Source organism: Orbicella franksi, chromosome 5, assembly GCF_964199315.1.
Source record: "Orbicella franksi chromosome 5, jaOrbFran1.1, whole genome shotgun sequence".
Classification (NCBI taxonomy): Eukaryota; Metazoa; Cnidaria; class Anthozoa; order Scleractinia; family Merulinidae; genus Orbicella; species Orbicella franksi.
Window position 1 is genome coordinate 25,144,097 of NC_138149.1, and position 13,421 is coordinate 25,157,517.

Below are 13,421 nucleotides of genomic sequence, written 5' to 3' on the forward strand. Positions count from 1 at the left end.
TGTCTGTCATAAAAGTGGTCATTAACACATTTTCATTTGCGTTATTTCTCTGAGTGCTTTTAGGATGTCAATATTGCATACAATATTTACTCTCCATATAAAATTCTTGTGCAATTAGGTTTAGTAAAAACATTACTTATCCAGTTTTAGTTCAAGGATGGAAATTTGTTGATTTTGGATAAAATTCGGATATGAAGTGACAGGAAATGTTTTTCATTCATGCCCAGTCACAGCTGTCAATGTTTTTGCCCTGAATTTTATCATATTTGCGTAGTCATCTTTGTTCTTTATGAATTTCATTAAATATTTTTGTTGCTACAACAATATGAACCTGTGTGGCATAAAACCCCCTCAAGCATTTTGAGTTGTTGTCTTTCCGCATGAATGTCTTCAGCTGTTTGAATTTTCAATCGATAACCATATTTCTAGGGATCTGGCAGACATTAAAATAATGAATTGCTAAAACCTTACAGCATGCTGAATTTTTACATGGCAAATACTTGTAGACTGAAGAAATAGGAATTAAATGGTTTAGTGATAATTCCATGAAAAAACTTCAAAGGAGTATTCCAAACTTACTAAATCTTGGTCCACTTGGTAATTATGCCATGAATATTGCAAAAATATAATAAAAAATGGACTCACTATGCTCTATTTTACACAATAATGATGGGTGTTTTAGTGTGTTTTTTACCCCCAAGGGTTTTGTTATGAATCATTGTAATTAGAAAGGGTAACTATAATGTCTGAGTAAAGTTATTTCATGCATTAAAATGTTAGATCAGGTCAACAAAATAGACTTTGACAAGGCTGTGGTCTAGGAAAAATTACAAGCAGCCCAAAGGCTCCTGATCATGAAATCCTTGGTGCCCAGCACTTAGTATAGGTAATCATACAGTTTTTCTCGTTTGATTTGGAATTAATTTGCACGAGTGAGTTTTTCAAAAAGCTGAAATTGCACGAGCCGCTTCGGCAACTGAAATTTCAGCTTTTTGAAAAACTCACAAGTGCAAATTAATTCCAAATTGAACGAGAAAAACCGTATGATTACTTAATAATAATCTAAACATGAAAAAATTTGCATGGAGGAAGTGTCGGAAGACCTTTCTTTCTTGAAGCCATTTTTTCTCATTCGAGAAAACAATGTTCAAAGTTTCTGCACAAAATTTTCCTCACCATTTTACGTAATATCATTGGCTTCGATAATTTCCTATTTTCTTTCAGCCAATCATAATTCAGAATTACGATGTGTAATTTGCACCGGTGTTACACTCTTTGCACCGGTGTTACACTTTTTGCACTGGTGTTACACTTGAACTGCACTGCTCTCAGCCAATCAGAATTGAGTAATTTTTCCACATATATTATTAAGCTTACAATATAAAAAAGTTAGTTTTTCCAGTTACCCAAAGTCAAAAGTTAGTCACCTGGGGCACCTGGGCACCTCTAGAGCACAGCCCTTCTTTGATCTTAAATTATAAGCTATTAAATTTGAAACGTAATTAAAATAAAGCAAATTAAAGAATTCTCTCCATGTAACCATTATTTTTGACGTGTGTGTTCTGTCTAGTATTCAAATCAATACATTTCAAACAAGAATTTTAAGCATAGTTTCTTAAATCATGATATATTGTAGTCTGTATGTCACTCAAATTTATGCAAATATTACAAAGTGGGGTTCACGGTGCTCATTATTTTGCTGTCAAGTTTAGCTTGAAAGAAATCCTTTAATGTTGTGTATGTGCACAGACACCAATGATGCAAAAATGGCTTACAGCAAGGATGTACAATACAATTCAGTGGATTATAAACAAATTGTGCATATATAGAAATAAAACCTTCGTAGGATGTGCAAACACACAGCCGGTTGCCTCCTTGGGATGTACAGACTTAAGTTTAACAGGGCTTCTGATATTTCACATGGTCGTGGTGGTGCATATTTGAAGTAAAGCTGCGAAATCCTGCAAAATTCACAAAAACATGCAAAACACCATGAAATTCACTAGGTATCGTACTGTGTCGGTAGAGCACATTTAAAACTTATCTTGGCTGTTGGGGCTGTTTACTTGCTGTAAACTTGCAAATTTATTGTGAAACTTTGTCACTGCGAAGAGTAAACAACATCCAAAAACTGCCAGGCATTCTTAGATTACTGCTGAAAAAAACTGAGCACTCACTGTAGCCATGCTGTTAAAAAGATTTGCCATTGGTGCATTTCTTGGGCACATTGTTGTTAAAAGAGCAAATGATGATCTCTGTTGAAAAGAATCTCATGGTCAAACAAATAGGAGGTCTGGAAGACCAAAAAATTCAAAGAAATGTATAAAGTTTAATTGGAATTTCCACCGGGGTGGTGGGTCTTATAAAAAATCCCTTCAGTGGAGGAGCTATGGATAATTTCTGGAATTACACAGTACAGCAAGGCCAAGGTTTGAGATTTTCCATGTAAAAACCACATGTTTGTGGTTGATACGTTGTTAATTTATTAAAATATATGGCTTTTTGCTTTGTTTTTGCAAGCCTGTAATCGGCCCGTGGGCATTACGGGAGAAAACTGCCCTACAGTTAGCCAATCATAACATGTGTTGTATTGGCTACAAACACAAGTCATATAATAATAATAATAATAATAATAATAATAATAATAATAATAATAATAATAATAATAATAATAATAATCAATAATGTCTAATCTTTGTGTCGTTGTACAAAATAGGAAGGTGGACTAGATAGCTATGACATTGCCAATATTGAACGGAATGAGCTGAAGAACAGAACCCAAGAACTTGAAGAGGAGCTGACAGCCAAGAAGGCAGCACTGAAACAGATCAGCCGTGAAAATGCCGACTTAAAGGGGAGACTAGAGCTGATGTTACAGGATCAGTCAGGAGGCTCCGTTATCAAGGACCTCAGCAGGCAAGTGGAAGAAATGAGGGAGAGTTTACAGATGAAACAGTCGATCCTTCAGGACATAAACAAAGAAAATCAAGATCTCCGATCTAAGTTGGAGCAAGGGGATCAAAGCAAAGTGGCTCCTAGTAGTGGGCAGGTTGAGGAGTTGATAGTTGAATTAAATGCTAAGCAACAGACTTTGGATGAATTAAACAAAAGAAACGAGCATCTAGAGGCTGAAAATGTGAACTTAAAAAAACAGCTGTCAAGCTCACAAGGTGATGCTTTGCAGCCTGACTTTTCAGAGTTACAGAACTTGAAAGAGACCTTGGACGAGAAGGAGCAAGCATTAATGAAACTTCAAAGAGAAAACAGTGAGTTGCAATTGAGACTGAAATCATCAGGTGCAGATGAAGGCGGAAGTGCGAAGGCACAAGAAAGCAGTCACAAAGTGGATGAGCTTTCAAAAATGTTGTGGGAGAAAGAGAGTGAGATTGGAAACCTGCAGCATTTGAAAGCGCAACTCGAGGAGAGACTTGGAAGTTTGCAAAATGTTCAAAATGAGCTTGAAGAAAGTAGAAGGCAGGTGTCTATGCTCGAAGCTCAGCTAGCGAATCTGAGTGTACAGGATCGGTCCATGGAGGAGAAATCTGAGATGGAAAATCTCAGAGAGAACCTTAGACTAAAGCAGGAAACAATGGAACAACTAAACAAAGAGAATGAAGATCTTAAAGAGAGACTAAGCACTGTTGAGTCCACTGATCTTAAGGAACTCCTGGAAGAAAGTTACAAGAAATTACAGCACCTAAGCGAGGAGTCAGCTGCGAAAGATGAACAGCTTGCAAAGCTGCTGCCTGTCCAGTCAGAATTTGAGCAAAGTCAAGAAAAAACCAAAGAGCTTGAACAACAAATTTCATATCTGAAGCATCAACTAGCCTCGGCAGAAGACAACTCTCTTTCAGAATCATCCCAAATGGAAAATTTGAAAGAAAATCTGAAAATCAAACAGGAGACAGTTCAGCAACTTAGTGAGGAGAATGAGGAACTACGAGCCAAGCTGGAGGACATGGAAGATGGAAATAAGCTTCAAGAAGACATGAGGGCTAAAGTTGAAGAGCTTACAAGAGAATTGGACTATAAAAGAGAAGAGCTAAGTAAATTTAATGAGTTACAAAGTGAATGTGAAACAAGCAAAGCAAGATCTGCAGAACTTGAACAAGAGGTCTTGAGACTTCAGCGTGAAGTGGAGGCATTGGAAGACAACTCACAGTCAGAGTCATCTCTAATGGAAAACTTGAAAGAAAATTTAAAAATCAAACAACAAACAATGGAACAACTTGGCAAAGATTATGAAGCAATGCAAGAGCAGCTGACAGAGAGCCAGGGAAGCTTGGCGCAGATGTCAGAGCAGCTAATGAATAAGCAGAACGAGTTGGACACTGTGCTGAGAGAGCGGGACACGAAGCTTATGCAAGTGATGGATCAATTTGCCGAGAAGGAGGAGGAACTTGAGGACTTAAGGAAGAACAATGAGCAGATGACATCTCAACTAAAACAGTTGGAAAATGATGTAAGTTTTCCTGTAATTGTTTCCCATACTTTTAAATGAACAGCATCATAATTCGCTTGTTGTGGTAACTTGTGAGGCCTGTTACTTATACAACAAAAGTCCAAGAATACCTGTACATGTATATTAGTGTTTAGCCTGCATAGCTGGTGGGATTCATGAGTGAGTGATTTTTGGTAGCCAAGCTGCCATTTTATTCTCTCTTAGTCTTTGCCTGTGAGTGAATTCACAAGCAGTGAAGCCATGAGTGAAATTTAACTTCAGTCCTTACCAATTCCCGTGCGGCTTTGTTGCTCTTGGCTTCAACCCAAAAACAAACGTCCACACACTCTAAGTCCCATCAGCTATACAAAGTTTTTTAAAAGTAAAGTATGTGAAGTCTACATGGCAGATGAAGAGTCTGATGCATCTAATGATAACCAGCAATTTTAATTTCACACCTCTTTCCTCAGTTCGTTTGGGAATATTTGATTAAGTGCCAGTTGTTTGCTAGCCTCATAAATGTTCGGGTCAGTACAGTAATTGTACAATCACTACATGTACTCATACCTCCCTCTTTGGGACTGGGTGTGCGGAAATATTTAATTATAGAGGGACCTTCACATAACATACTGTATGTGTACGTGTACCTTTGAAAATCTGCATGAACGTGCACTGTACAGTAGGTAATTTAATACCAAGACTTTTGACTTTTAATCCTCCAACTTGAAGTGGTAGTAATTAGATTTCACTGTTATTTAGGTTTCCATTTATCGCACTCAGTCTGAAGAACTTGCAGAACGGCTGAGTGGGTCCCAGGACCGCTTGTCAGAGCTCCAAGGAGCAGTGGAGAGCAGGGACGAGACTGTGCGAGAGTTGATGCAGAAGCTAGCAGAAGGTGACCATGAACAGAGAAGCATCAAACAAGAGACTGAGCAACAAACGGTGGAGTTGACTAAACAGATTAAGATTCTTCAGGACCAGTTACTGGAGGTTAGTGAACATTCCCTGGAGCCTAGGCGGCTTAAGTTATACAAGTGCATCATTAATTTTTGGAGTCTCGAACCTAGACAACCTCGTTCCCAGGATCTTCTCGCCCTATTGGGAAGATGAGACCCTGGGAACCAGATTGGATCCTAGACTGGTAAAAGTGATCTACAATAGCAATTTAACTGTTAGGATTGTCATTAGAAGTTACAGCTAACTTTTCATGCTGAAACCACGAGTTAAATTTCTACACTGGAGATAATTTTAATAAGCATATGTTCAAAACCTCTTATAATAAAGTTTTACGCGTGTATTATAGCCACAGTTCATGGCTAAAGCCGGCAACACGCTATGGAATTTTCATAAACTGATTGCTGGGGTTTGCAAAAATTGTTAATTGTGCCCTCTACCGTGATTGTGATTTTGGCCTGTTAGGATTTCGGTATGTACAGTAAAATTGACCTTTTGCAGACCCAGTCTCTAAGTCGACTGATGGGCAATTGGTTAATAAGGAATCAAAACAAGTCATGTACATGTAACTATAGTAGGAAGGGTGAGAGAAACTGTGTTATCACTGATGAATGCTTGTCGTTTCATAACTGATTGACCTATAAAATGCACGGTCGATTTTTTCATGCACTGAGTTATGGTTGAATTTCTGCTTGTCCGACTCAATCCACAAACAGCCTTGTTCAGTCTTGTAGCTGCCAGACTATCATCTCGCCTAGTGAGAGTGTGCGAGGCTGAACAGTGGCAATCCCCACTCCATCCTGGTTAGTTTTATCATGATTTTCAATATGGCAGCACGGGTTTTTTTAAACTTATTTCGTTTTGTTTGGTTGTTTAGAGCGATAGCAGCTTGAAAACCCAACAATCTGAAATGGACAAAGCTTCCAAAGAACTGCTAGATACCAGATCTCTGATACAAGATCTACAGAAAGAAGTATCAGAGAAAGACAATGTAATTATTGAACTGTACGGCCTGAAAGAAAAAGACGAGGAGAGCTACAAGATTCAAATAGACCAACTAAACCAGGAGTTGCAAGAAAAACGTAGAACAGTTGATCAAGCCAATCAGGAGCTGCAAGACAAGAATGGAACACTTGATCAGCTGAATGGTGAACTTGCTGGTCTTAGAAGTGAAATGGAAGGATACAAGAACAGGGTAATGGAATCAGAAGAAAATCTTCGCGAAGTCCAGAGGTTGAACGCTAGCGAGGTTGAAAAGCTTCAGACTGAACACGAGGAAGAGTTACAAGCGGTAAATGCAAAACACGTGGGTGAGTTAGAGAATCTAAAACTGTTGATGAACAAGCAGATGGAAGAGACGGGACAAGAGGTAGATAAAACGAGACAGGATCGACTAGAAAAGTTGAAACAGCTCTACGAGAGCGAGGTTAATGTCCTGAAGGAGACTTTAGACAAACAGATCACGTTGAACGGTGATTTAGAACAACAGATGGAGAAGATGAAGGAAGAGTTCGACAATGACTTGGCACAAGCGAGAGAAAACATTACTCAAAAAGATGCAAGTTTAGAAGAGCTTAAAGAACAGCTAGGGGAGCTAAACTCTTCAAGTGCGAGTGAAATCAGCGAGTTGAGAAACGACTTGAAGAAAAAAGAAAAGGAAATTGCCGAGCTTGAGGATAACCTGTCAAGTTTTGAAGAAGAACACACTAGTGACGTGGCACAGTTTGAGCAGAACTTGCAAAAACAACAAGAACAAACAGCCGAGCTGGAGAAACAGTTGGTGTTAGAGCTGGGGAACGAATCTGCAAAGTATGAGCAAAAACTAGCCGAGATGAAAGCGAATCTGGAGTCGCAGTACAAGAAGGCAATTCAAGAGCTGGTACAGAGAGTCAAAGACCTGGAGTCGGAGAACGAGAATCTACAGGCTACACATAGCCAAGAAATGGAAGGCTTCAGAGAAAACCTTGCTCAGTACACGAGTAATTTAGAGGAGCAGATGCGAGAGTTGCAGTCAGGAACCAAGGCAGAACACGAGAGGGAACTGAAAGCGTTACGGGGTGAACACCTCGAGGCTACAAAAGAGCTGGAAAAGAAAGTGAGGACCTTGTCTGAGGAGAAAGAGGCTTTGGAGATCGAAATTAAAAGTCGTGGCGACGGACCGAAAGGCGAAGATTCCGAAGAGCAGAGTGAAGTGTTGGCGAAGTTAAAGGAAGACTTTGAAGGACAGGTTCAAACTTTGAAGGAACAAGCGCAGAGTGAAAGAGAGAGGCTGGAGAAAGAAGTAGCCGAGGTCGCCAGTACAAAAGATAAGGAGTTCATGGGAGTGTTCGAGGAAGTCCTCGAGAAACACCAGCATGAAATCGCGGAGTTGAAGAGTTACTACGAGCAACAGCTGTCAGAATCTGGCGGAGGACGACCAGCCAGTGGAGACGAGGATCCGACAGCTATCGCCGCTCAGTTGAAGCTGGAGAAAGAGAGGGAGATATCACAACTGAAGAAAAAACTGTTGCAAGAGAGCGAAGAGAGGATTGCATCGGTGCAAGAAGCCCTGCTGTACAAAATGGCGAAGGAAGAAGAAGAAAACATGCGTTTGAGAAACAAGCTAGTTAGCTTGAAAGAGGACCTTTCTGAGGTAACTAGCGAGAGAGATAGGCTCCTGAATGAGATCCAGGTGCTCACAGACACTCACAGGGTGCTGGAACAAAGGATGGTCCCTGTAGAGCCAAGCCTTAGTCCTGTCTTGAGTCAGGTCGTGCACGAAGAGCCGCTACTGATGCAAGAGTCGGTAGATACGCTGGAGGTTTTACCGGGTGCTGGTTTTTCTGAAGGTATGGAGACATTTTGACACTTTGTAGGGCCAATCTGCAATAATTCGAATTTTTACCAGTTAGAGTTGGTTTCTAGTCAAACAAGTCAGCTTCGTACTAAAGTCGATTTTCGCCGCGTGAACTTTTTGTTGCCGGCCTCAGCGGACGACGTTTGATTTCCAACAATTTCTCCTTATCAATTCATATGCCATTTTCAAGTAGTACTCCAGTGGCGGTAGGCAAGCTTGGGTATTGTCTTGGTAATTAGCCAAATGGAAAGAGCTTATATTGAAATATTGCTATTTGAAATGCCAATGTTCGCAGTTGGATGAAAATTTCGTAACGATCCTATATTGAATCGCTGCGTGACATCCCCAATAATGGCTGGCTAGTTTTCTCAACAGTCGTGTCTCGCGCTGGCTTCCCACGCAAACATTCTTTTGGCTGAGGAGTGCGTGACGAACCAAAAGAATGTCTGATAGAAAGCAAGTCTCGCGCTTGGCACACGCTCGCTTCACGCTAACGACCTGTTCTATTGAGATCCTGCAAACGGCCTTAAACGTTCGACCCTTCTCAAACTTAACTTCAGTGCGGAAAAATGAATGTTGTATAAACAAACTTAGGCAAAATATTGCGACGCATCACCGGATTCTCCTAACAAGAGTTGCCCAAAATGTTTGAAACAAGTTAGAATAATTTTGATATTGATATTGTAACTAACAGAAAAGTGTTGAATCTTCTCTTTTAAAGGTGCAACAACAGAGCGGTCTGATCTGGCAGCCAAGCTCGACCAGATGCAAGAGTTAGTCCGACAGAAAAACAAAGTCGAGCTCAAACTTAGCCAGCAACTACAGGACATCAAGAAAGAACTCGAGAAGGAAAGAGAAACCTTCAGAGCAGAGTTGAAAGAACGCGAATCTCGCGAACGCGCCCTGGAAGTCAGCAAACGACAACTCGAGACGCAGCTGACCGAGGTCGATAGGGAGAACTACGAGTCTATACAGGAACTTGGCCTACTGCAGGAGAGATTACAGGAGAGGATCCGGGTGGAGGGCGAGCTGAGAGAGGAGAAGAGCAAGCTGTTGAACGTGATCAAGGAGAAGGAGGGTGAGCTAGCCAAAGAGAGGAGCGAGTTGACGGACAGACTGCAACAACACGAGGAAGTCATAGAGGTAAATTTAGCGTAGTGTTGTCTCAGTTAAGTGAACATTGTAGAGTGTCTTCCTTGGAATGGCTTCCTGCAAAAGTGTTCCAAACCTGGGTCGTGCTCTGAATTTGCCGTGACGAAAATCTTCATTTTGCGATGACTTGGACGCGTGAGGGATAGGACGGGCCCCTAAGGGGAAGGCCGAGAAAAACGTGGGGAAGAACTGGCACGAGATAAGTTGGGATGGGGCATTTGGTTTGCGGCAGAACGAAGAGCCAGAAAATGGGTGGCAGGGAGGTACTGGAGCCTTACAGGACGGCAAGCTAGTTCAGTTTTGCTAGGGCTCTTTGCCTGTGTAAATGATACAACATACTGTTAGTGATAACAGTGTGTTCACAGAAATGTTGTTTCCCGTTGTGCTGTAGTTACAAGTACAGTTTCGCGTCCGTATTTAACCGGTTAATTGCACGGCTCTATTTTTTTCGAAAAAGAGCCAGGCAATGCTAGAAAGTTATAGCCTTAAGAAGGAATGAGAAGAATGGGGCCCTTTATTGATTTCCTCATCGGCAATAGATTGACTCGTATTCAATTGCTCTCACGTAGGATTTACGTGACAGGATCTCCACCTCGGACTCAGTCTCGGATGACGTGCAAGACGCGTTCGGTCGTCAGTTACTCGTGTTACAGAGTCAACGAGATTCCCTTCTGCAGCAGCTTGAACAGCAGAAGAAAGACCGCAACTCTTACGTGGATGTACTGGAAGAGAAGAACGCTCTGGAGGATAGTTTAAGGTACAATGTAGCTGTATATGGGTACCTGAACATTGCAAATTGGTTTGAAGAACACTCTCACCTCTCCATGGCTCTTTCGTGCGCTTAATTCTGTCCTCTGCTCGAGTAAGACAAAACCCCCAAAATTCCATACTGATGACGTAACCACGCAAAGACCTGATTGGTCTGTTTGATCAGTTGGGAATTTTTATGTGCTGGTTTACAGCCAATCAATTACGTTTCAAAGATTCTTGGCGTTTGACGTCACTCAACATAGAGGGATTTATATTTTTTCGGATCGAATCAAAGTGGCTGCGGCGAGTGGTTCCGCAGTAAACTTTGACAATGTTATGACGAAATTTATCATCAATAAGAGGACAGGAGCTTAAAAACTGATGCCAATTTGTTTTTTTACAATAAAAGACCCCAAACTGGTCAAATGCGGGAAAAAAATGAGGGGAAAAGACGCGTAAACTTGCCGTAAACAAAGATAAGTGAATTTTATTCAAAATAACGCGAACATTATCAACAGCTTTTCTCGCTCTTTGATTAGCTACTTAAAAAAGCTCACAACATCTCATTGGTTAAAAAGTTGACAGTTTGACAGCTGAAAGTTGAACTTGAAAGCTTGTATAAATTAACATTTTATCCGTCTGTACTTTTATTGATGATAAAAATGATGCAATCAGCGCGCGAGAAATTAGACAGTTATTGTAAAATTTGTGTTTTATCTCGCAGACTTGAGCGTGAACGGTTAGCCGAAAAACTGCGCCAAAAAGAAGTCCTGGAAAGGGAGCTAAACCGTGAGAGAGCTGCTCTTCAGGGACAGCTGATCAAGCAGGCTAAACTGAACGAGATCATCCGACAAAAGGACTTGTTTGAAAAAGAACTCAGAAAGGAAAAGAACGAACTTCAGGTAACTTACTGTCACTTCAGTAAAAATAAGATGGTTTGAGATTGGTCCAGGGACAGTCAACAAAGATAGCCAAACCGATCAATCTATTTTCATGAAATGATTGAAGATTGACTTGGTGACACTTACATGTGTTTACAATGGTTTTCCCAGTTCTTCGCTAAGCAAGGATTAAATTGGTTTGAGTGGCAGATAAGTCCAAGTAGTTCTCGACCTACTAATACTAAAAAGGTTACGTGTTCATTCGTTTTTTTTTTTTTTTTTTCTGTCGTGCTTTGAAAGAGGTTGAATACTTGTGCAACTTTGCTTTAACCAATCAGAACAAAGAGGTAGTCTTTTCGGCCAATCAGGTGGCGTTCTGTTTGTAGTCAGGTGATTGGCGCTGAAGTTGTTGTTGTCCTCACTTTTAGTGCGTTTTTACTTCCAACCAGTCCGTTTGAAAAGTTCTCATTTTAGCATTTAAAACATGACGTTTGTAACGAAAAGTCGGTAATACGCGCCAAAAACCAGAAAATTTGGCTTCTGGTTTACGTCCGTGTCCCAAAAACGTCTGTGCTGAAGCTCTCTAATTATTGTGATGAACACTAGCAGAGGAGGTTTATCTCTTTCAGGGTGAACTGGAGTTGATCGAGTCCAAACTACTGGACAAAGAAGAGCTACTCTTACACGAGAAAGAACGCCTTGAGGAGGAGATGAGACAAAAAGAACAACAAATCCAAGAATGGGAGCACGAGTTCCACCAGAAGGAGATGGAATTCCTGACCAAAGAGGAATTCATCAAAGAACAATATAACAAGAATCTTGTGGAGACCCGCAGTGACTTAGAGAACCAGTACTCTGCCTCGATGCAGCAGCTGCGGACAGATTTGGACGAGGACTACCAGCAGCAGCTCAGGAGACTGGAAGCTAGCTTGAACGATCATTATGGCGCCGAGATTGGTCAACTCAATTCTCGTCACCTGGAACAGGTGCTGTGGTGAAACGTGTTGTTAGTTGTGTCACATACAGTGTACTTACCTAAATAGAGCTATCTCAGAAAAAAAGGGCTAAAGACTTTCGTAATCCGTTGTAATCTTTCCCAACCCTGGCCATATTTTTCTCTAGTTTATGTATTTTTATCTCTGTGAAATTTTTCTACCTTAGTGAGCTAGTACATTGAGGGTCCCTTCAATTTGAAGGAGGTTTTTTGTGCGTTGGCAAAAAATGACGTAGTAATGTTTCCTTGAGAGTACCTGGTTTTGAGGCTTTTTGCATAGACGATTCTCCGGGCCCTGCATTTTCATGAAATTCCTTCTTGAAATCGGAATTGCCATAACTCTCTATTTAGTTTAGGCTTCAGTTACGATCACTACATCATTTTGTTAGGATCAATATTCCTCTATAGTACGTAGTTGCAATGGTGATTGCTCTCAATTCAGAAGAGGAGAGTAAAGTCGAGATGTGTTTATAACAGCTACAAAGTTGCGTTAACTGTTCGCGTTTCAAGAGAAACTATTTTCTATATCAAAATTGGCAAGTATTGGTTGTCATATATTTCGTATAGCATTATATTTTGGGAAGGAAGGGTGGGGGGGGGGGGGGGCGGGCGTTGTTTTGACACGAGAAGGACGAATTTCTTTTCGGTGTGACGAGTTGCCTTATGTCTGATCATGTGTTGTTATTTTAGATAGAGACAATGGAGTGTTGTGCTAATGTTTTAGTTAGAGTTTGTGTTAAAGTTTACATGTCATGTCTGAGTGAACTAGGGCAGCCGCTTTCTAGTTTGTGATTGGCTAACTGCATTTTGCCGCGCTTAGAGCCACTTTCTATTTCCTGATTGGCTAACCGAGTTCCCCGCGCTTGACAGCCGCGTCTTGTATGTTCAAGCTGAATCGTTTAGCAGTTTCATTTTATTTTAAGTAGTTTTGAATAAAAATAGTATTCTTGATAAAGACATCAAACGTAACAACAAAACTTAAATTCGCCTTTCAGTCGAGGGCATTAAGTTACACTTGTTTACCTGCCGGTAATTCTTTAATTCAACGTTTGCGCTCGTTTGTTTCTCTTAACTAAAAAAGCGTTTCTTGTGCTAAGGAGACTACTTAAAAAAAAGTTGCTTTTCTCTCGTGTGTGGATGCGTGGATGCCCTCGTTGACTCAGGTCTTCATTTAAACTGTTTATTAACATTTTAGTTGACCAATTTAGGGATATCAAAGATTTCCAAAACAAACAATTCAATGAATATAACAGAGAAATGTCATATAAAGCATAATATAATTGAATGTTTTTCACAATTTGGTAAAGCGTATAAATCGATATCACGTGCCATTAATGAAACACTTTTGGTATAGGAATTTTTGGAATATTCAAATAGGAAATTAAAGTCAGAGAGGAATTCGCTTGGTCTCGT

General features: G+C 40.5%; 1 protein-coding gene across 1 annotated transcript in view; it reads left to right on the top strand.

The window, feature by feature from the left end:
- Positions 1 to 13,421, top strand: part of LOC145487275 (uncharacterized) — a 53,415-nt gene that overhangs the window by 1,560 nt on the left and 38,434 nt on the right. The window contains exons 4-10 of the mRNA XM_081466021.1: positions 2,717 to 4,462; positions 5,201 to 5,431; positions 6,273 to 8,223; positions 8,953 to 9,374; positions 9,953 to 10,140; positions 10,858 to 11,035; positions 11,644 to 12,000. Coding sequence (XP_081322147.1) covers positions 2,717 to 4,462; positions 5,201 to 5,431; positions 6,273 to 8,223; positions 8,953 to 9,374; positions 9,953 to 10,140; positions 10,858 to 11,035; positions 11,644 to 12,000 — 5,073 coding nt within the window. The remainder of the gene's footprint in view (positions 1 to 2,716; positions 4,463 to 5,200; positions 5,432 to 6,272; positions 8,224 to 8,952; positions 9,375 to 9,952; positions 10,141 to 10,857; positions 11,036 to 11,643; positions 12,001 to 13,421) is intronic.